The 24,572-nt window shown below is 33.5% G+C and overlaps 1 protein-coding gene and 1 non-coding gene across 9 annotated transcripts; both read right to left on the minus strand.

Moving 5' to 3' along the window:
* Positions 1 to 1,834: 1,834 nt before the first annotated feature.
* LOC136061386 (tRNA-specific adenosine deaminase TAD2-like) lies at positions 1,835 to 7,133 on the minus strand. 3 transcript variants are annotated; one of them, XM_065762230.1, is made up of 4 exons: positions 6,956 to 7,133; positions 6,775 to 6,871; positions 4,395 to 4,498; positions 1,835 to 2,239 (listed from the first exon to the last, which is right to left on the minus strand). In XM_065762230.1, the coding sequence occupies exons 1-4, from the start codon at positions 7,095 to 7,097 to the stop codon at positions 2,181 to 2,183; spliced, it is 402 nt and encodes a 133-aa protein (XP_065618302.1). In that variant the 5' UTR covers positions 7,098 to 7,133; the 3' UTR covers positions 1,835 to 2,180. The 3 variants fall into 3 exon arrangements, with proteins under 3 accessions (XP_065618302.1, XP_065618301.1, XP_065618303.1); XM_065762229.1 differs by having other exon boundaries at positions 1,835 to 2,224; positions 4,391 to 4,498; XM_065762231.1 differs by having other exon boundaries at positions 1,835 to 2,224; positions 6,956 to 7,132.
* A 5,299-nt stretch (positions 7,134 to 12,432) lies between these two features.
* On the minus strand, positions 12,433 to 14,366 carry LOC111986984 (uncharacterized). Of its 6 annotated transcripts, none has more exons than XR_010624461.1 (5): positions 14,182 to 14,366; positions 13,835 to 14,052; positions 13,599 to 13,739; positions 12,676 to 12,743; positions 12,433 to 12,550 (listed from the first exon to the last, which is right to left on the minus strand). It is a non-coding gene; the product is annotated as an uncharacterized LOC111986984 (transcript). The 6 variants fall into 6 exon arrangements; XR_010624459.1 differs by having other exon boundaries at positions 13,840 to 14,052; positions 14,182 to 14,363; XR_010624462.1 differs by having other exon boundaries at positions 13,835 to 13,928; positions 14,182 to 14,359.
* Between the last annotated feature and the right edge of the window lie 10,206 nt (positions 14,367 to 24,572).

A 24,572-nucleotide genomic window follows, 5' to 3' on the forward strand; every position in this document is an offset into this window, starting at 1 on the left:
TATAACTCAATTAAACTCAAAATCCTCAAACATGTATCAGACCTGAATAACTAAACAACTCCAACGTCTAAACCCATTTCACCTCCTCCTCTCCTCTCCTCTCCTCACAATATTATATTTGCTTTGTGGGCTATATACCAACCAACAAAAAGCAAATAAAGCACCCACAACAGAAAATAGAAAAGCCACAGAATAGGAAAGAAAGACTCAAAATTTTCCCCTTCTATTATGGATAACACACTCATATAATACATTCATGTCAAAACAAGAACAAGTAGTCAATATATGACCAAGAATCGCTCAAAATCAAGAACCATATTGCCAAACCAGCATCGTAGATAGAAAAACAAGCCCTGAAGCAAACAAAAAGAACAATCACAAATTGATAACAAATATACACCCACATAAGAAATCAACGTTTAGAAGAGAAAAAGCAATAACAAATCAATACCCATATGAGAAAAAGACAAACTCATAATGTTAACAAGAAGTATAGAGCCAAAAGAATCAAAATAATGAAGACCCATTAAGTAAGAAATAGAGAAGAATCAAGAAAAAGGGGTAAACCTTGAACGACGAGGTGGAGCTCCAGTGCGGCGGTGCCAGCTCCTGATTGACGTGTGCGGCAGCTTCAGCGGCAGGGTGGAGGTCCGGTGGTATAAGGAGAGGAGATGGAATGAGTTTAGACGTTGGAGCTGTTTAGTTCTTCAAGTCAATTTTTTAAGAAAATAACTATAAAACTCATACTATATTATTAGTTAGGCAATGTTTCAAACTAATTTGGTTTCTAAACAAATCGAGTCCAGATGACTCGATTTTGCTCACTGGAAATTGAGTCAAGAGCCGAACTCGAGTGTGAGACACTCGACTTCCAATGCAATTTTGCACAGCAAAAATCGAGTCCAAGAGACTCAATTTGTTAGAAATCAAATTTGTTTGAAATGTTGCCTAACTAATAATATAGTATGAGTTTTATAATTATTTTCTTAAAAAATCCCTTCAGGTATGATACATGTTTGAAATTGAGTTATAATTGTGTGTGTTGGAGTGTATTGGACTTTCAATAGAAATATGATGTGTCGTTTATTCATTGGTGGCGTGAAGAAAGCTCTTTACACCAGCTCCTGACAGAAGGTTCTCTCTTAAAGTTATTAAACCCTCCCTCCCGCTCCAAACACACACTGCCATTTTGACAGAACTCCGTCTCTCTCTCTGTCTCTCTCCCGTCAGTCCCACGAAAACGTCCTCCTCTCTCACTCTCTTTTTTTATCTCTAGTCTTCACTCATCTGACCCACAACTTCGGCGGCATTCTTCACTGGCAGAGAGATCCTTCACTGGCGGTACCCACTAAACCGTACGGATCATCTCTCTCTCTCTCTCTCTCTCTCTCTCTCTCTCTCTCTTATATAATTCCTTGTAAAACTTCATTAGCTTTGCCATTTAAACATGATTGATACATGGTTTACGTTAAAGTTGTTATGGCATTTGCATTTTCTTTTCATGGTGCCTCTGTTAAGTGGCATGTCTCAGATAAAAAATGGGTTTTTCATTAAATAATTAAATAAGTATAAATACTTCTATCTTGTTTTGTTCATGAAGAAAATTAAGTTTAATAAAGAATATATTTGAAGGATTTTGATTATTTTAAGAGCAAAAGAAAAACTTTAACTCAAATTGCAGTGATTAATTAGAAATTTAGAATGAAGCTATTGGGTTTTTTTGTGCTTTTGCTATAGTCATTCTTTGATAANGGGGGGGGGGGGGTGTGGGTGTGGGGGGGAAGCTTAGGTAAGAATTTAGCTTTGGATTCTAATGAATAGAATGCTACTATGGTCACGCCAAGTTAGGGAAAACACTTTGGTTGCCCCTTCCTATCATTCAGCCAAAAATATAAAAAGTAGCTTTAGACTCCAATGCCAAGTTAGGGAAAACACTTTGATTACCCCTTCCTACCCCTTTTTATTCAGCCAAAAAAATTAAATGCAACTTTAGACTCCGATGAATCGCATTGTATCAGCCAGGGCTTCAAAAATCATACTCTGATAAGCTTGTGCAATGTAGCCAATAAGAGATTCACAATTGCATGTGAACTACTCAAATATTTTCTACCGGCAATTTTTGGTTTGCACTTGGCTCAACACCCAAATATCAGTGAGAACCAAACTATATGTGTGCATATTCAACGCGTTGCCTGTTGAGCCAGACGTCTGTGAGGCTTTGGAGCTGAAACAAAACAAACTATAATTTTTTTTTTTTGAGAAGGAAACAAACTATAATTTAAGTATAAGAAGAGGATGAAATTATATATATAGTAGCATATTTTATTTATATATACTAGGGTGCAAACACATGTAACTATTATGCTAACAAATCAAATCTTAAGCACATAAGGTTTGCCACATTGAACAAATGAAAGGTGTAATTTGACGTCCCAGGTGCATTATTAGCAGCATAACACTTTTTTTTAAAGGAAAAGCAGCATAACACTTAAATGCACAAATGGAAGCCAAATAAAAGTTAGCTACTTCAAACAAATCTATTACATTTCAGCATAGTTTACTGAAAATAAAAGTTAAGGAAATGCTCCTATTAATTCAGGTTGGAATTTGAGACATGAGAACATCTTAAGGTTTGAACTTAGAATATAATTTCTAGGACCCCTGACCAATTTTTCGTTTTTCTTTGTTTTTGTATTTTCCATTTCTGAGATCATGACTTACTCGAAAGAAGAGGATAAACCTTATAGCCTAATCAAATTTGTATCAAATTGTCTTTTGTCTTTTTCTATTTAGCTAGGTTCTTAAGATTTTAAAATAACAAGGACAAATAATATCTAAGAATTTGTTAATGAGTATCATTTTCTCTCAACAGGGCAATTTCATTAAAATCTCGACAAATACAAAATTACAAATTAGAGATGATATTTGCCTGACAAACAAGGCAAATTGGACATCACATGAGGCTGTAATATCACATCCCTACTCACCTATTCATATTATAAATCTATTATAAACATTTAATACATGTGGGAGATTGTAATAGGTTTATCTTAATGACTAGCAGACATCCAATTATCATCTAATATTGATGTTAATTATGCAATATCAGCTTGTTGAACATCTCAGTTGTAATTATTCCAAATTACAAGATACGGTTCAAGCTTTCAACCCCTTTAAAAAAGGGTTGGCTTATGGTTAATTATCCACTTTAGGAAGAAATACTTCTATATGTCGTAAATTTGTGTGTTTGGTATACATTGTTGGTCAACTTCTTAAAAACTTGAGCTTTTTGATTGGAAGGTTTCTAAATGCTATCAGAGCCTTGATTTGACAAGGAGGACACTTCCAATCCTAGGAATACAGGACCTACATTTTTTTTTTTTTGGATAGGTAAAGAAAAATTTGACGTAGGATAAATTGGGAAAATTTGTCTACATGTGGTTGTGGTGGTTCCCAATTTGTCTACATGTGGTTGTGGTGGCTTTAGGACCGTTTAAGAAGATTTGTGGATTTTCAATTTAAAATCCCTTGTAAAGGGTTAGGCTTCAAAACAGAAACTATTTATTTTATGGTTGAAAAGATAAGAAAAAGAAACCGAAATATAATTTTTACATTTGCGAATGGTGAACAGTAATGTAACTATCTGTGAACAGTAAACAAGAGAAAGAAGAGAAAGGGAGGAAGAAAGAACCCTAAGGCCAACATGCCTCAATACTCAAAACGCTGAATAATTTTTATTAATTAAATTAACTTTTTTGAGTATGATAAGACACTTATATAGACCCTACATAACTTCTAGTAGAACTAAGACTTCTACTTTGACTAGTAAACAAAACCCTAATTGAATTAAACCAAAGCCTGTACGTAAAGATCCATAAACTATATTAGACTTATTAATAAAAGCAAACCTATGGCTCATACCCAATACTTGTAGAATTACTAAATACCCTACACTTTAGAAATACCAAATATATATATATATATATCTTGCTATGGTTGCGCCATCAAAATTAATTTCTGTAAATGAACTAATAATTTAATTTAACACGCCTGCTTTTGGTAGGCAGACCTGACCCCCCCCCCCTCTCTTCCTTTTTTTTTTTTTTTTTTTTGGGGGGGGGGGGGGGGGCGGCGGGGGACTAGTGTTTGTTTGTTCGCTTACATTTTAGGAATGAATGATTTTTATAAGAAGTGCAGCGTGTTACCAGTAATGCCATGGTTAGCACACCAATATGTTTGAGAGTAATATTTTAGTCTTGCAGAAGGTTAATTATGAGATGCATTTCCAAATGTGACTCATGAATTCTTCTCTTTGTTTTCCAATTCTTTCAAAAAAAGATTTATTGCTTCCTTGAACGCAGCCAAATGGAGCCTAATTAGATGAACTTACATACCATTAGGGTTCCCTTGTTCATAGAATGTTCGTAGAAGAGAGACTGCTTCTGATGCCATTATTCCTCCAGTACATTTAAATCCCTCTCCTTGAGGAACACCATGACTATCATTAAAGAGAAAGTTACAGACTGTCCATTAGAATGAACTTCACAATGCATTAATTAGTCAGAGTACATACAAAAATAAAGAACAATTGAAAAGTTATGTAAACACTCTTCTTTTAGATTTCTACTTTCGGAACCAGACTCAAATCTAATATGAAAGTAAAATATTCTTGGGTACTACCAAGTCAAGAAAATTTTGGTTTTCTTTCTTTGTGACAACACTCCGAAAGCATAGAATTATTCCCTAAAGAAGGCAAATGAAACCAGAGACTGTAAAATTTTGTATTTAACAATCGTCAAAGAAGGTAGCAAAAACACAGAAAGAAACTAGTAAATTATTAAGAGAGAATATACTACTGACAAAAGAACAGAGGAAAATAGATGAAATGGAACTTTGTCCACCATTAAAGGATAAATGATAACTAAAATCAATTTGTGTCAGCAGAAAGTATTCATGACAGGGAACATAACTGGAGCCCTCTTTGAAGACTTACAAGAGGCAAGGGACAGTTGACTTGAGTCTTATTTTATTGTTTTTTGACATTTTCAAATTTGTATATTAACTTTTATTGTGATTGAGAGATTTACGATGTATCGATGTATGATTGTAATCTCTGAAGCCTATTAAAACGGGACTCCACAAATGTTTTGGGCATGGCATTTTAAATGAAAATATTTTCCAGTTAGAATTGTTCTCACTTGGTGGTGATTTCAATCAACCTTAGGTGATGAAGCCTAGGGTTCTCTTGCTTTCCAACATGTTCTGCATCAACATGGTATCAGAGTCTGATCCCCCCTCCATTGACTCAGGTTTCATTGTGTTGAGCTGCTGTTTCGAAGGGGTTGGGCTCTAGGATTCAAAGCGGTGCACGAGGAGGTTTGTGGAACTCATGGACTGTTTGGGTTTTGTGGCGGTATTCTCGGTCAGTTTGGGGGCAGCAACATTTGACCGCAATTGGCAGCTTTGGTGACTCTGCAAATTTAATGGGGCATCATCAGTCAAAAGGGGCTTCACATGATTCCATAAGGTATGTATTTGGTTTTTGTTCAAGTGTGGTTGAGGTTGATTTCTTCTTTAGTCTGATTTGGAGTGGGTGGAGGGGGATTGGGCGCTCTAATCCAAGTTGATGCAGAACGTGTTTGAGGAAAGCAGGAAAATATGAAAACAAAATAAAACCCTAGGCTTCACCACCTAAGGGTGCTTGGAATCACCATGCAAGAACAATTCTAACTAGAAAATATTCTCATTCAAAATGCACTGCCCAAAACGTTTGTGGAGTCCCCTTCAATGGGCTCCAAAGACTACAATTAGACATTGATACATCATTGTAAATCTCTCGATCATAATAAAAGAAACATTCAAAATTTGAAAATGTCCACTGGTAAAATGAGAAACTATCTAAAACAATACAGTCTGTAATTACGGGATAGTAAGTGGCACCCCCAATATGGCAACTATGGCAAACAATCCCTGCATCCTTGCTCTGGTGTCCACACCACTGACACACCAACAAGAGTATGCAACAATAGCAATGGAGCCTTCTTCATCCATGTTTCCCATGCCATACATTTGGATTTCTCTTTAACATTAACAATAGTGTATTATGGTTAGCCTTTTTATAGGGTTTTTTTTTTTTTTCTTTTCTTTTTTTGATGACTAGCTTTTTGTAATATTTTTATTCTCCTCTCATATCCAATAGCTTTGTAAGGCCAAAGAGATGCATTTTTATCAAGGACATTGATAATAGACCATCACCTCATGTATCATTACTTTTGTACAATGGTGCCATTTATTGGTTATGTCAAAGATAAAACTTAGTCATCACTAAATGTTTCTGCTATCTGCTGGTTGAAAAGTTGAGGCATGGACTGGTCAACACAGGTTACTTAATGTACCAATTTTGCTATAGTAACATAGAAGATGATGATCTGTGTAGCTATCTCACAAACAAAATATCAACAACTAGCAGATTTTTGACACAATAAGAATTATATCATATGCTTTACGAACTTTTTGGAGGGTCTTTCTCTGGATTTGTTTGAATATCAGCCATATGTTAAGGCTGTTTTATTAACTTTTCTCTCAGTAATGCTATGCCCCTAAATTACACTTTATATCATATCAAGAAATATATATATATATATATATGGCAGAGTCTCAAATATATTTGCAACAATTTATTATGAGAAACAAAAAGCAAGTTTTCCAAGGAATAGAAAATAAATTGAACCAATCAACAAAAACTTAACTGTGAGGATGGTTCCAGAAATAAACCTTTTAAGTGGCTCAGAGCTACCTAAATGCAAGGACAATATTGATCCACAACCTCCAAATTTATCATTTGCACAGCCATAACATACTTCTTTTATACCTAGAGAGAGAACAAGGTAATGCAATGATCAGATTATTGCCTAAAAAATAAAATAAATTTCCTTTAATAGAGTTAAGAGCATACCAAGAATTGATAAAGCAGCTGCACACATTATGCATGGTTCACAGGTAACATAAAGGTAGCAGTTTGAAAATTTTTCAGCGACTTCTAACTTTGAAAGTCCATTTTTCTGCCAGTGCTCAAGAAGAATATCAATAGCTTCCATCTCCGCATGTCTTGTGGCCTGCACACATACCGCTAGTCAATTTTACTGAAAATTTTATAATAAAAAATCTCACAAGATTAGTTAAAAAGCATTAGTCACAGCTGAAAATAGCATTAAAAGTGGAAGGCCTTTAACATTTTACATATGATTACTGTTATTTTATCTGTAAGAAACAAATGTAATAGGTTAAAGTGTCATACTTTTTCAAGGATGTTTGAATTGAGAAGTCACGACTATAATATTATTCAAGAACTCAGGGAAGCCCCAAATCAATAGGCTTAAAAGCTTTGTCAAGTTGCTTGACTCGTGCTTGACCGTTGGGAACAACTTACTTAGTTATTTTTGATAGGTAAGAAAAATCTATATAAATAAAGCTTCATTATGCAAAAGGGCACAAAGAAGTCAAAAATATAAAAGCAAAGAAAAAGACTTAAAATACAAGAGAGAAGATAAATAATGAACAAAAAGAGACTAGTCAACAAGAGAACCACTAAAAGAAGCAAGCAACTAGTCTTCCAGGCTATCTACATCCTCAAATGTCCTCCTATTACACTCCCTCCATATACACCACATCAAATGCAATGGAACTAAATTCCAAACGTTTGAAAGATGCTTCCCCAACCGAAAAGAAAATTTGGTAATGTTATTGGTAAAACCCACGAAACCCCAAAAGATCGAAAAGCAAAATACCACAACCAATGAGCCTTCTCACAATAAAGCAACAAATGATCCACGGTCTCCCCACAACAACGGCATATAACACACAAATCAACAACAACGAAGCCCCTAAGTCTCAAATTATCACCCGTGAGTATCATATCCTAAGCTGCGGGCTAAACAAAAAAAGAGACTCATCAAGGGACCTTAACTTTCCAAATGCCTTTCCAAGGAAAGATGCCGAAGAGAGGACCTCGCAACTCATTATAAACCGATTGGATATCAAATTCCCCATTCTTCATCTTTCATCTCATGCGATCCCATTTTCAGTTGAATGGGTATTGGATTCCAAAGTATGAAGGAAATCCACGACTAAATCCAACTCTCAATCATTCAAATCCTGAGTGAACCCCCCAAGTTTTCATCAAGGCCAAAACTGAAATGATGGTAAGGGAATTTCCTACAGATTGTTGGGGTGCTAATGCGGCGTAGCACTTATAAGAAAACATAACATGTATTTTCCTCCATAAATAAAAGTTTATTATTTGAGGTATACTTCGAAAACATTAAGCTAGGAAGTTCCATACATCCCCTTCTCATATATTTTAACTATGGCAATACCAGAACTTGTTATGATTAATTGGGGAAAAGGAATGTTTGCGCATACCAAAAAGCAGCATAATTTAACAATATTATTACAACATTCGAATTCTTTCAGAAATTTGGAAAAGTAATCTAGATCCCACCCCAATGAGATCATGTCCAATGAGAAGTTGTGATTAAAAGACAGTTTTCTTAGCATAAGAAAAATGAATATCTCTAAGACCTGGTATGTAAACCATGCTTTCATGGCTCAAATAGTTATTTCTTGTGATTGTGCTTGCCACTAGAGTAAGGCAAATGAAATCCATGACTTAAGAACCATGGCAAGGAGAATCTGGAAGAATAGCGGTGAGTTAACCCCCTTTTGCATTAGTTATACAAATGGAATGTTACGCCCCCTTTTGCAAACCACGCCAATGTATCGTGTATGTTACATGAGGAGTTAATGCGGATTTTTTTAGAAAATAACTATAAAACTCAGACTATATTATTAGTTAGGCAACATTTCAAACTAATTTGGTTTCTAACAAATCGAGTTCAAAGGACTCGATTTTGCTGTGCGAAATTGCACTGGAAGTCGAGTGTGAGACACTTGATTTCCAGTGAGCAAAATCGAGTTCTCTTGACTCGATTTGTTTAGAAACCAAATTAGTTTGAAACGTTGCCTAACTAATAATATAGTTTGAGTTTTATAATTATTTTCTAAAAAAATCCAGTTAATGCCATTAAAGTCTAGTTTCAACGTGTAGCGTTCGCTACTTATGATAGCTTTTTATTATCAGATCAAAACATCAATCAGTTTTTAGTGTAAGCGGGGATTAAACCTCAAATCTCTTATTCAACCATCAGAGATTTTACCAGTTGAGTTAATTGGAACCCACCACTAATGGGTGACTTAATTGGCCAAGCTTGGTCAAATTTTAACATTTTCCACTTACACATAATGGGTATGGCTAAACCATGCATCTCTCATGCCATTATCCTTCTTGTTCATAATTATTGTTATTAAAATATATCATGTATCGAATGTATTATATATCTCCTCTTAAACATAACTTTTTCAAAAATATGACTGTTAAAAAAATATGAGTGGAAAATATGGTTGTTGAACAATTTGCAAATGTTACTATTGGGAGATTTAAAAACTATAGCTTTGGCAATTAGAAAAATATAGCCGTTTCGAAAGGAAAAAAACAAAAAAACAAAAAAAGAATGTAGAAATAATATTTAAATGAGATGGAGAAATAATAAAGAGTTTATTAAAAAAATGTATTTAAAAATATAGATAAATAAAAGGTTGATTTCAAACAATTTGAAAATATGACTAAGCTGCTAGAAATGCTCTAACATTACAACAAGACTGTGAGCCATCATTCTAGCCACCCTATTCCCATTTCTAAGCCAAAAAGCATACTCACAGGAACAACAATTTGTCAGAAGCAATTAAATCTCTTCAATCGAGTGCCCATGCATGATCGTTGGGCAGTGATAAAATTATGACTTGTTGGACAAATTCAACATCATCACACTTTGAAAAGGAAAACATATCTAAAGCAAATAAAATAAAATAAACCATGAAGAAAAATGGATTTGAAAGAAAAGAAAAAAATCACTATAAAAAATCAACTTGAAAGAAAGAAAAATATCCATAGATTATGTAGTGGCTTTGTTTTAGATCTTTATAAAAGGAAAGTGATTAAAATACCGTTGGCTGAAAAGGGTTTTCGGCTTTGGGTTCAAGATGCCTAAGGAATTATTGGCTGCCCATAGTTCAAATCTTATCACTTTGCCTTTGGCAATTGGCAATCACTACTTTAGGATTTTATCTCACCAATTTTCTGGTGTGTGTGGGATGTGGACTATTACACAAGATTGTGGATCACTAAATTGTTGGAGAGTGCCAAATACCTTGTAAATATAAGAAGAAAAAAAGTTGCTTTCTTTCTAAACCATTATTAAAAATTTTGGTTTCTTTTCAAGATTCAAACAGGAGGTGAATTTTTTTTTTTTTTTTTTTTAAGTAATGAAAAATATATTAAAATTTTATTAAAAAAAAGAGTCACCCAAGTATACAGTTTCAAAGGAAGAAAGTTGAGAAAATCGAGTTTGACATTGGCACAGTCGGTGAAGAACTCGGAATTATGGGATGGAAGAACCAGGATGGTTTTTTCAGAAGGTGAAAAGTAAAGTAATGGAGGATTCTGGAAGGCACACGTGTGGGGGAGAAAATTGAGAAAAACAAAAAAAGAAAAAATATATTTTATTAGGTAGATATATTATTTTAAGGCGAAAAGCACATTTTAGTCCCTACATTTTTAGGCGATTCTCATTTTAGTCCCTATATTTTATTTTTACCGCTTTTAGTCCCGATCCTGAAAAACTGTTCCATTTTGGTCCCTGCCGTTACATCATAAACGGATATTGCTGAGGTGGCAAACGGCATTGATAAATAATAATAAACTAATGTCCATGTGGCATAAATTAATAATAAAAAATATTTTTTGACATTAAAAAATGCCACGTCAGCATTTAAATTAAAAAAATTAATTTATTAATTTTAACTAAATAAAAAGTTAAAAACAGAATTAAAAACACAAAATTACATAAATTGAGATCTAAATGTGTCTTGAATAAGAACACAAACCCAGATATAAGAACACAAACTCAGATTCAATAACACAAACCCAGAAATTATAAAAAAAAAAAAAAATCCCCATCTCGCTTATTTATTCGATTCCATCTGTAACCTTAATTTCTCTCATTTCCTTTCCCTTTTTCTCTCTTCCATTATTTTCAATCCACTCCAATTTCTAATCCTTCGATTTCACATTTTTTTTCCAAATTCAAAATCCCCAAATTTTTTCCTGGGGTTTACGGTTTTTACTTAATTGGAAAATGGAAGGGAACAAAGATGACGCTTTGAAATGCTTGAGAATCGGTAAACAAGCTATGGAAGTTGGAGATCGAAGAAGTTGGAGATCGAAGCCAAGCCTTGAAATTCATCTCCAAAGCTCGTCGTCTCGATCCCATTCTTCCGGTCTATGATCTCTCATCGGAGATTGAGAAAGAATCCAATGGGCCTGGGGATCCACAACCTCAAGGTTCCTCCGGGTCCACTAATAACGGCACATCGGAGCCATCGAAACCGTCTGATCAGCCATCAGTCCGCCACCAAGGTCCGTCTTCATCGTCGGCCTCATCGGCGTCCGCGTCGGCCTCGTACACAGAAAATCACGATCGTGAGGCAGATTAAGAAGAAGAAAGACTACTACGAGATTTTGGGGGTGGAGAAGAGTTGCACGGTCGAGATATTTGGGAGTTACATCGGAGTTACATCAGAAGCTGATTTCGATGCGGAGGAGATATTTGGGCCGTCGACCACGCCTCCGCATCGCCTGAGATTGTGGGTTTGTGTTCTTGATATCTTTGTTTTTTCTTTTAATTTCTGACTGTGTTCTTGGGTTTGTGTTCTTTTCGATGCAGAGGAGATATATATATATATATATATATATTTTTTTTTTTTTTTAATTTCTGGGTTTGTGTTCTTGATTTGAGATTGTATTTTTGGGATTGTGTTCTTTTCAATGCGGAGGAGATACCTTTGTTTTTTTTTTTTAAATTTCTGGGTTTGTGTTCTTGACCTGAGATTGTGTTCTTGGGTTTGTGTTCTTTTCGATGCGGAGGAGATATTTTTGTTTTGTTTTTTTTAAAAATTTTTGGGTTTGTGTTCTTGGATTTGTTCTTGTTGTTCTTGTTTAAGACACGTTTAGATTCTAATTTATATAATTTTTAGTTTTTAATTCTGTTTATAATTTTTTAATTTAGATGCTGTTGTGGCATTTTTTAATGTCAAAAAATATTTTTTATTATTAATTTATACCACATAGACATTAGTTTATTATTATTTATCAATGCCGTTTGCTACGTCAACAATATCCGTTTATGATGTAACGGCAGAGACCAAAATAGAACCGTTTTTCAGGATAGGGACTAAAAGCGGTAAAAATAAAATATAGGGATTAAAATGAGAATCGCCTAAAAATGTAGGGACTAAAATGTGCTTTTCGCCAAATTAGTTTAAACCCAGTTGGCTTGCCAGTTGATTTCCACTTCTCAACAGAAACTCCTTTCAAATCTTTTTTGTATTCTGCCAAACCAAAATTTGCTAGGTGTGGGTAAAGGTTTTTGCCAAACTGCATTTTTCAAAAACATATACATTAGTTAACCACCTCAAGTAAAAATAAAAATTCTGATACTGAATTTAGAAAATAAAAATACCAACTGAAAACAAGATCAAGAACTTAAGGAAGATATTTACAAGAATATTTGCCGGTTTCACATCCCTATGTACAATCCCAAGGTTATGGAGATATTGCAAAGCCTTTGCTGGAGAAAGGAAATAAAGGGAAAGGAAAAACATTGAGAGATTGTCCAACTGAAACCTTTAGAAAACTTAATTTGACAATAAACTAAACATAAAGTTTTATGTAGAACAATGAATTTATAAAAACATTTAATTGATGAGTGTGCACTACAATATCACGTTCCTCTTGTTGTCAAACTAAGCAATGCACAGAATTTTCTTGAAACAATAATAAGTAAACTCTACTTCTGCACTTCTCTTTAATTATTGTTGCAAAAGTAACATGGTCACCAAACTTCATTTTTCAATTTCATTTTCACGTAGTCCTTGCTATAATTTCCGCTTTACTTTCATCTGATATCCAATAAATACTTCTATTATTATTCACAAATTACAAGCCACTGACAAAAAATACTCTGATCAACCTATACCAAATTCACATAAATCATTGAACACTATAAGGAACAACTCGAGCATGTATAAAGGGGTTTTTTTTTTTTTTTTTTTTTAAGGAAACAATTTAAGCAGAAACCAAAAAAGAGACAACCCTATAAAACTCTCAAGAAATTATTTTTCATTATGGAGTATTGCCTGGTATAATGAATTATATTAGTATATGTATATTAATAATATTATTTTCTAAATCATGAACAAAAGTTAGGAAATTTTCATATGCACCTTTCTGTAAAGGTTAGCTCTAAAGGTGATAAAATTATTGATTATTTACAAATTCCCCACCCCCCAAAAGGGGAAAAAATAAGTTACAAAAGTTATATACAGCCTCTGATAAAATATTTTAAAGGCTATCATCTAGCATCTACAAAACATGCTGTCTCACATGATTGAATCCATGAAAGATACACGGATTCATCAAATACCTCAAAGTTGATATAAATGTGATGAAAGATAGTAATTGCAACTCTTCACTTCAAAGTAAAACATTTGCTAATTTTATGAATCCCAAATGATGAATATACTTCTTCCACACTTGGGTTTGTTTGGCTTAGGAAAAATGTGACCTGAGAAATAAATCCAAAATTAAAGTATCAACACTACTGTATGTGCTCCGCTATTGATATATTTGTGACGTCTGGGATGAATGAGATGCACATACTGAACCTTTTTTTGGAAATACGTTGCCAAGACTTTCATCATCAACAACCCAACAGATTCAGAATGCTAAGCGTAAGCATAATACACATATAGATCTGCAATTTTCTCTTAAATGAATCAAATTTTTCAAAAATTTGATATCTGAGACTGAGAGCAATTACCTGCTAGCTTCAGCAACAGGAGCAATGCTCGAAACAAAAACACGAAAACAAATAAAAACTAAACCCGAATCAAATGAAACCCAAATCTCCAAATCACTAAAACTAAAAAGCAAATCAAAACCCATTTCATTTCAGCCAATAAATAAAGAGAAAGAAATCACATGAGAATGAGAGAGAGAGAACGAACCTGCTAGTTGAGTCGGATTCCTCGCCACAGAGGTAGATGATGGACGGAGAGGGACACTGGAGAGAGAGAGAAGGTCCTCGAAGAAAAGGAAACGGCTTAGGATGATGGAATCTCAAAATCAATTATATTAAACTCAGATTCCCCTTTTTACCCCATTTTTTCTAACCTAAACTTGAAGCCGAGTACAGTGAGCTAGACTTCTACGTGGCTTTTTTTCCTTTTTTTTTTTTTTTTTTTTTTAATTCATGTCAAACTTATTTATATGCTGGGAGACAAGTTTTCTATAATCCATTTCAGCTAGAAGTCGAGTTTCTGAAAATCGACTTCCAAATTTTTTTTGGAATTATTCTATTTGGCAAATTTTGCCATATTTGTGAGTCTCACATATTGTGAGAGAGATATCTTACAGGCTGTCTCATAAAATACCTTATTGTGGTCAATGATCCTTGACTGTGATATGCATATTTTGACAAATTTATTTTATAAATATATCCTTATTTAAAAAAGTTAAGGGTTTAATCTGTTAACAACTTAATATATAAGGCATAAAGTGAAATTTATCTATTGTACTTAAGCTTGTTGGAATCTATTAGATAAAATGGAAACCGATGCACTATAGAATATAAAATCTGTTGTAGCACATTTGGCAATTCTATTGGTTAAAGAATCCAGGTTCAACTCCTGGCAGCAGAAACTTATATATATATATTTTTAGTCTTGTGGGAGGCCCAATTAGGAAAATGTTTATTTATTTATGTTTTTCGATCTTATGGTCGGCCCAATTAGAAATTTTTTTTTTTTNGTTGGGCAGTGATAAAATTATGACTTGTTGGACAAATTCAACATCATCACACTTTGAAAAGGAAAACATATCTAAAGCAAATAAAATAAAATAAACCATGAAGAAAAATGGATTTGAAAGAAAAGAAAAAAATCACTATAAAAAATCAACTTGAAAGAAAGAAAAATATCCATAGATTATGTAGTGGCTTTGTTTTAGATCTTTATAAAAGGAAAGTGATTAAAATACCGTTGGCTGAAAAGGGTTTTCGGCTTTGGGTTCAAGATGCCTAAGGAATTATTGGCTGCCCATAGTTCAAATCTTATCACTTTGCCTTTGGCAATTGGCAATCACTACTTTAGGATTTTATCTCACCAATTTTCTGGTGTGTGTGGGATGTGGACTATTACACAAGATTGTGGATCACTAAATTGTTGGAGAGTGCCAAATACCTTGTAAATATAAGAAGAAAAAAAGTTGCTTTCTTTCTAAACCATTATTAAAAATTTTGGTTTCTTTTCAAGATTCAAACAGGAGGTGAATTTTTTTTTTTTTTTTTTTTAAGTAATGAAAAATATATTAAAATTTTATTAAAAAAAAGAGTCACCCAAGTATACAGGAAGTATACATTAGGACAATGTACAATCAAGCACATAAATTACAAGAGTCCATTAAACCATGAATTGAAAAAAAATAATAATAATAAAATCCTAACACCACAACCCCATCCAAAGATTATAGATCTAAGTTAATGTATTAGGATCACGATGGGATTTAGATATTCTATTGAGGTCTAAATTTTTTGGAGGGAAACGACGAAAAGCGTCTTCAAGTTGGTGAAACAAGCAGACCCTAGAGTTCTCACCGCTCAATAGAATTGATAGGCAAGATACAATTTCACTAGTAACAATTAGTCAAGTGTCCCTCATAAAGTTGACATAGCCTCTATTTACAAGTGGATAAAATCCATAAACATTTGTGACCTTGAATCATTGCCCTTAAATGACTGTAATCTTGATGATATTATTAATTAAAAGTATCTGAAACGACTCAATGTCTCTCTTTTTTAAAAAAAATTTGTTAAGGAAGATCATCGCATACCCTTAGTGCGATGGTCACTTTATAAGTATAAATACTTGTAAGGTGTGGGGGTAAGGGTCGGGGTTCAAGTATCTAAAAGGAAGTTTTACACACATATACACTTAGATTATGTTAGAATAGAATTCTATCTTTTATCCAAAAAAAAAATTTGTTAAGAAAGAAAAATTTATTAATTAAATAGATTATGTCAGCACTTTATAACATAAAAGAATTACAAAATATTGTGCGATGGTCACTTTATAAGTATAAATACTTGTAAGGTGTGGGGGATAAGAGTCGGGGTTCAAGTATCTAAAAGGGAGTTTTACACACATATACACTTAGATTATGTTAGAGTAGAATTCTATCTTTTATCCAAAAAAAAAAAAATTTGTTAAGAAAGAAAAATTTATTAATTAAATAGATTACGTCAGCACTTTATAACATAAAAGAATTACAAAATATTGTACACAAAGAAGAAGTGATTTTGAGAAATCCACAAGCTTATTACAATTTGTATGACCCCATACTTGAGACCAATCAAATAAAGTGTGAATCAACAATACTTCCAATGGATTCTTTGATTTGTTTGTATTCTCAAACGTATGGCTATTTCTCTCCTTCCATGATAGCCTCATCCAACATAGCAGAATGATGTTCTAGATTGCCAAAGAGTGTCTCTCAAACCAATTCTTCCATCCAAACAAAAGATCAACCACCCTCATTGGTAACACCCAAGGAATCCCAAAAGCTCTAAACACTAACTTCATAAATCATTGACAACACCATGTTGAATCAACAAATGAGCCATTGTTTATCTACTGAACTAGCACATACAACACCACCCAACTAAGGTAAATCCAAGCTTGATAAGAGCATTCGTACCAACTCATGTAAAATAGCTTAAAACCCAAAATATAGAAAATGAAACCCAAAAATCACCTATATCATATATGAACTAGTTATACAAAATGGAATTTCGCTATAGTGATTGTGAAAATATACAAGTCACAATAGTTTATGCAAAATGATTTTTTATTATTTCTTGAGGGTAAAGGAAGAGAGTGGATGCTGATTGTTAGGTGAAGAGAGAGAAATAATTAAAAAAAAAATCAAGAAAAATTGATACTTTAATGAAATAGAGTATAAAATAGATAATCAAAAGTGAGTGTTTTGAAAAATGGTTAGCTAAATTAGAAAAAGTAAATTCTTATTCTAAAATAGACAATATTTTTCGCATTAGTTGATGTGAATGCTCTAAGCCTCTAAAGGTTATCAAAACTAAGAATTTTCTCCTAGGCTGCGGTCCAAAAATTAAAACAGACCCTCTTGGGAGCATTAACGCACAAAACACTTCCATGGGAAAGAGTTATTCGGTGCACCATGGCGAGCCTCATAACAAGGGTGAACAGTAAATGCTCTGCTCTCTTTCAATATCCATTACATCTTGTCACACCCTCCCTCCTAGGGATATGGGAGAATAGAAGTTCTAAGAAAGAACCGACTCCAACTCTCAATCATGAAAACATCTATAAATTCCATATTTGGCCTTCCCACCTACCGGAATCTCCATGATAGAATGGATTGATGCATTCTGATCAAGCAAGCAAGCATACAAGCTAGGGTACAACTCTTTTAGAGAATGACTTCTACACCAAACATCGTGGAAGAACCTTAAACAAGTGCTGTCTCCCACCTTAAAAGATAAATTTTAGTGGTAAGTATCCCATCCTGCGCAAATTCTCCTCCACAAGCTACAACAATGTATATTTTTTTTTTTTTTTAATTTCTGGGTTTGTGTTCTTGATTTGAGATTGTATTTTTGGGATTGTGTTCTTTTCAATGCGGAGGAGATACCTTTGTTTTTTTTTTTTAAATTTCTGGGTTTGTGTTCTTGACCTGAGATTGTGTTCTTGGGTTTGTGTTCTTTTCGATGCGGAGGAGATATTTTTGTTTTGCTTTTTTTTTTTTAATTTTTGGGTTTGTGTTCTTGGATTTGTTCTTGTTGTTTTTGTTTAAGACACGTTTAGATTCTAATTTATGTAATTTTGTGTTTTTAATTCTGTTTTTAACTTTTTATTTAGTTAAAATTAATAAATTAATTTTTTTAATTTAAATGCTGACGTGGCATTTTTTAATGTCAAAAAATATTTTTTATTATTAATTTATGCCACGTGGACATTAGTTTATTATTATTTATCAATGCCGTTTGCCACCTCAGCAATATCCGTTTATGATGTAACGGCAGGGACCAAAATGGAACCGTTTTTCAGGATAGGGACTAAAAGCGGTAAAAATAAAATATAGGGACTAAAATGAGAATCGCCTAAAAATGTAGGGACTAAAATGTGCTTTTCGCCTTATTTTAATGAGTAGAAGAGGAAAATAAAGTTTTGGGATGTTGGGTGTATTGTAAAATGGTATGGGATAATTGATAAAGTTGCTTTTTGGGATAGTAAAATAAGATGAGATATGGAAATCGGTTGTGGATGCTCTAAAACCGGATGCGAGTGTTGTAAGGTTGAATGGGAGTGATCGCTTGTCATCTAAATCATGAGACTTCAAATTTCAAATCAAATTCTCAATCTAAGAAAATGCATGAGTAATTATTTTAAAAACTATGGATAAATTAATGATGAATTCATATATGGAAAGAAATTTCATGTTTTAGAATTTGGTAAAATGTATGTATGGTGCTTAGCATTTGTTAGATACGAGTATTGTAGACACTCCGTTTGTTTTGAAGTAAAATATTTTACATGTAAAAGATTTTACTGAAAATATTTTTAATTTTACAATGTTTGGTTGTTTACATTTAAATGGCAAGAAATCAATTTCAAGTGTTTGTTTCATGGTAAAATGAAAAAAAAAAAAAAAAATTCTAAACTCACAACCCATCAAATCCAAGTAACCACCATCATATAAGCAAAAACCAATCCACCACCAATCTACCGACCACCCAAACTACCACCATATTGGCACAAACCAAACCACCACCCCCACTCCACTAACCACTTAAATCAGCAGATTGGAGAGGAAAAGAATAAAAAAGCTAACCACTGCAATCCACAACATAGTCACCACAACAACTCACAAACCATTTCAACTGCCCATTACAACTCAAAACCCAGCCTCCACCACGACCCATAACCCAATCACCACCACTACACAGCCACCACAATAACCCACAAACCATTTCACCTGCTCACCATAACCCACAACACAGCCACCACAGAAAAATAAATAAATAAAAATTTGAAACCGCAGCATATGCTTGTTGCTCATTTGAGCCATATGCTCACTTATATTACCCACAATCTGTAGGCATTCCTAGCCACAAAATAAGCTCCTGATTAAATTTCCATAATCAACATATTCTTATTCCATTTCAATATAAAATATGATTTTTTTTTTCAATGAATTTGAAAGTCCCACCATTCTTCATTCTTGTATAATAAAAGGTTTTTTGAAAACTAAAAAGGATTAGGGATACCCCATCACAATTACAAACATTTTTCTCTTCTCTTGTTTCTTTAAACAAATCTTTGTGATTGTGTACAGACAAAATAGTATAATATGGAGGGAAAATAGCAACATGTAGAGACATGGATGAGAGAGTAGCAAGCAAAGATCCTCAATGCCTCTTCCTCATGGGGTTCAATGCAACGGCGAGTACTGATGAATCACAACCATTTCAGTTACCCACTGTAACCCACAACCCAGCCACCGCCACAACCCACAACACAGGCACCATAACAACCCACAAACCATTTTAGCTATCCACAACCCAACCACCACCACAACCCATAATTCGTCCCAACCATCCTCGACAACACACAAAAGAAGCCATGCTTGACCTATACAGAGCAAAAACCTAGATTAGTAAACCCATTCAGTAGTAGAGGGGAAAAAAAATAGAACTAAGAACCTGTGGATGAGTTGATGACAATGGAGGTGGCCAAGAAATGGTGGAGTTGATGACAACAATGGAGGATTATAGGGGGAAAAAAACACTTAGGTGGAGTTGGTGATAGGTAGCGTTAATGAAGGGAGGAGCCAGTGATGGGTAGCGCCAGCAAAGGGAGGAGCCAATGATGGGTGGTGCCTAAGATGGAGCTGGTGATAGGTGGGAGAGAAGGAACATGATGGGTTGAGTTTTGGAGAGAATACTGAGAGAGTGTGAGAGTGAGAGAGACATGTAGAGTATCAGGACTAAGAGAGTACACAAAATGTAAAATGTTTTTACTAATATTTCAAGAGTAAAATATTTTGCACAAATTTGCCTTAGTTTTTTTGGTTGACTAAAAATATTTTACTTTTGACCAAAAATTTTATTGCAAAAAAAAAAAAAAAAAACACTATAAAATGTGAAAATATTTTCCTAAAAATATTTTACTTCGAAACAAACGGAGCGCACTTGTAATTACAAAGAAGCCTAGTTCCATCTAGGGTTGCTATCTTGAGAAAATTCTTGTCCCATTGGGAAAATGCATGGAAACAATCTAAAGTTGCCCTAAAAGGTCAAATGTTTCTCTTTTTGAGTTTGTAGGCTATATTGTTAGCTTCTGATTGGAACCTCAGGTGGCTGACAAAGCATTTCCCAAGCTTGGCCTCATCAACAAGGGTTCCACTGATCTTCGTCAAAGATACAAAATGAGGTTCTTTGAGGTTAGGTGAACTTGTTAAGCTAAAAACTATAACTGCTATTGGAGTAAAGGCATGGATGTCACTTGGGAAATGATAAATATCTTACTTTTCTTAACACGTACCTTATTCTTTTAAAAAATTATTTACTTTGCTGTGTTCTTACTAAATACATGCTAAAAGAAATGCCATTAATCAACCCTAAGAGAAAATTCTTCATGGTGATGAAATGATACAGGCATGATACAACAAATATGAAGCCATGAATGAAAGAGAGTTGTTAGCCAATAATCAAGTGTGTTGTCAAACAAACTGGCACATTTTTCCTGGGAATACGAGAGTAGAACTTCCACCTTTTTTTTTTTTTTTTTGGGGTTTGGGTCTTTGATTTGAAGATGTTGAAGAATGTGCATGTCAAATCTTCACAATGATGAGCTTGTCTACATGCCTCAAGAACTTCAACACCTTTGGGAATTTTTTTTTACTAATTTTAGGGATGTAATTATCTTTTAATAAGGTCTTAGGGATATAATTAAAGTTCTTATATATCACAAGATATTCATAAAATGTTTTACAACCTACAATTTTTTTTTTTTTTTTTTTTAAAGATGCTAAAGAATTTGCATGTCTAATTTTCATAATGATGAGCCTGCCTACATGCCTCAAGAACTTCAAGACCTTTGGGGATTTTTTTTCCACCAGTTTTAGGAATGTAATTATCTTTTGATTAGGTCTTAGGGATGTAATTAAAGTTCTTGCATATCACTAGATATTCATAAAATGTTTTACAAGCTAAAAAGGTATTTGGTTGTTGTTGTGTGAGTTTTGGATATAGTCATATAGATCCACCACCAAGACAACAATGTGGGTGCAGAAATTTTAGACATGCAATTTGGCAGACATTTTTGTGAAGTGTTTATGTAACACCTTGTTGGGGGCGGTTTTTTGCGCGTAGTTATGTGTCTCCTGCTGGAAGTGTGACTTTGCTAAACCCGAATTTGTTTTAGGGAGTTCAACCTAGAACTCGACATCGGGCCGCATAGATCAATGGCTTCCAATTTATTTTTAAGCCTACAAAATAGATGAAGCACAAAGTCTTAGAATCATGATAATGGTTGAAATAAATAAATGATATGCTTAGCATGATAGCTTTGATTAAATGGTGAGTTGATACGTTATTATTATGTATATTAAGTGATGTCCAATGTTAGAAAATAATTAATTAGGTGTTAAATGTCCAACAATGGGATGAGTCCAATAGTCCATGTCTAATTGCGGTTCATGGTTCATGTTCAACATAATAAGGTATGTCCGGCAATGGTAGTTCATTTCCAAAAATATGTGTCCAATGGTAGTTCATGTCCAAATAATATATGTGTGATGGTGGTAGATCGATTTATTAATATGTATATTCATTAATGAAGTATTAGTGAGATCATGTTTATTAAATAGTGAGATGATATTAAAATAACTTGCATCCAGCAGTAAAATAATGATGAATTAACATGTACTTAATAATTTAATCTTGAAAATAGAGAAAGATTGACTTATCTTCACAGTTTGTAGCTCCAACTGAAGAACAACAGTGGACTTATGACATTTCAGCAACATGATAAAATGAGTCTAGTGGTACAATATGATATTCTAAGTCCTTCGATGGTGACTTCATGATTGAAGAGGAAAAATTGGTGCAATTGGAGGGAGAGAGAATATGTCCAGCTGTGTGCATAGGTTGGTTAAGTTTATCCCCTTTCATCTTGCACTTAAATGACTTTCCCCATGTAATGCTCTTTTGGTTTTTTAGTCAAATGTGAGTGACGCTGCCTTTCATGAGAATTACTTTTAATATTATAAAATTTTGTCTTTCTTAAGAAGGGCTTTTAGCATTATATATATATGTCTTCCATGAGAAAGAGTTTTTAGTAATAAGTTCTTTGAAGAGTGTTTGATATGTTTTTAAGATGTGTGGAGATGGTAAGAAAAAAAAACATATATATATATATATATTGTGATATATGGTGTTTGTAATATGTATAAGAATTATATGTAGATACTTTGTTGGACATGGATCTTGTATATGTATACTTTGTGAGACATGGAGTTTAAATATATATGAGAAGTATGTATGGGTATTTTGTGAGGAATGTGTTTGTAAAATAAATGAAAGTATTAGATAGTTACTATGAAGGTTAAATGGAGTAAAATCTGCAGCTGGAGTTGTTTTTTGTATTACGACATTGGTTATGTTGCTTTCTAAGAAGAGAGGTATTGTAAGAGAAATAGAGAAAGAAATGGAAATGTGTTCGTGAGCAGCAAAATGGTGACGTTTCAGAATAGTGGAGTGTGAGAGAGATGGGTAATGGATAATGGTGTGTTGTAATATGTGTGTTGTGTTGTTATCTATGAAGAGAGATTTTGTAAGAAGTATGAAAAAATATACGGAGATCTTTTAGAGATATGGCAGCAAAATGAATGAAATTTCAAAATATTGAAGATGAGAGAGGGATGGATCCCCTCTTAGTGTGTAGCTTGGTCCTCTTTATATAGAGCCAAGTATGTAACTAGATCAGAACTAGTTGAAGGGAAATTTAGCAAATAAGGAAAAGTCTTTGAAAAGTAAGTGGTTTCATTAGTGAGATTTTGTTTTTTAGCTAAAAAAAGAAAGTTAGAGACTTAATGCTACTGTGACAGCTGTTATAGCTATTAGTCATAGCTGTGAGCTATCAAATGATGCCATCTGAATGAGATCTTTTGCTTGAAGGGAAAATATTTAGCATTAAATTCATGGTTTGGCTAAAAATGGTAAAATAATTTTTATGAGATCTTTTTATTTCTGGTACCACAGCTGGAGCCATTGCAGAATGTGTTAGAGCTGTTGCAACTTCTGCTGGAGCTACTGTTGGTATTTTTAGCTAAGTTTTCTCTTTTGAAATATTATATGTTTAGGTTATATATAATTTTGGTAAGTAATTAACTAGTTAGTTGATATTTGATGAAATTTTAGAGATGTAATTATGCTCTTTTTATTTTAACCAAATCTTGGAGAGTAAGGAGATCATTTTAATGCTAGATACGAGATATTAATATATATTTAGCCATGTGCTTGGAATTAATTTAGATGATAATAATATAATTTATATGAAATACTATAGTTAAGTTTTTAAACTTATATTATATGATAAAAATTAATTTTTATGTAAAGAGCATGGAGAATTTTATCATTTTAAGTGTTATACAATATGAAAGGCTTACCAAATGTTACCTATTGCACACTAACCCGTTAGAGTTCAGGGAATTGAAAAAGACATGCCAAGCAACATGTTTTATTTTATCAACTTTGAATCATTAGAGCTTTACTGAATATACTTCTTGGCCCTCCAAACCACGACTCCCAAAATTCCCCCGATGAGACTTATGAGCTTGAATCATGAGCCAAAAAATGAGATGATGAGCTTAAACCATGGGCTTTAGCGCCTTTTTGTGTAAATATGGGCTCTTTTGGGCTTTAGAAGAGATTTTCCCAAAATTCATGATAGTGTTAACGTGATGTGGGTTGCCAATGAAATGAAGCCATGTGATGTGAAAAATTTGTCCTCAACACACCCCAACCTAATTGCATAATTAATTTTATGGGTTTACATGCTTGTTATTATCTTAGTTACTCTAAGTGCATAAAGTTTTGATATTGTGATATTATAAAAGATATATGCTCTTTTAATGATATAGAAAGAAGTTTTATAAAGGTAAGGATATATATGCAAACTTATATTGTTCATTGGGCCTTTTTAGAAATATAAGCTTATAAGGGGGTGGAAAGTAAATTTTTAAAAGTTTAAAAGGTGACTCATTAGCCCTTTTCCCTTAGCGTACACGTGCCCCACCCCAA

This window comes from Quercus suber, unplaced genomic scaffold (assembly GCF_002906115.3).
Source record: "Quercus suber isolate HL8 unplaced genomic scaffold, Cork oak 2.0 scaffold_448, whole genome shotgun sequence".
NCBI lineage: Eukaryota > Viridiplantae > Streptophyta > Magnoliopsida > Fagales > Fagaceae > Quercus > Quercus suber.

Bases quoted from the DNA above. Each gene is read 5' to 3' on its own strand.
- LOC136061386 (XM_065762229.1), bottom strand. From the start codon at position 7,097: ATGGAAGCTATTGATATTCTTCTTGAGCACTGGCAGAAAAATGGACTT. The intron at 6,872-6,955 runs GTATGCTCTTAA...TTCTCTCTCTAG, and splicing joins AGCTGCTTTATCAATTCTTG to GTATAAAAGAAGTATGTTAT. The intron at 4,499-6,774 runs GTTTATTTCTGG...CTTTAATGATAG, and splicing joins AGCTCTGAGCCACTTAAAAG to TCATGGTGTTCCTCAAGGAG.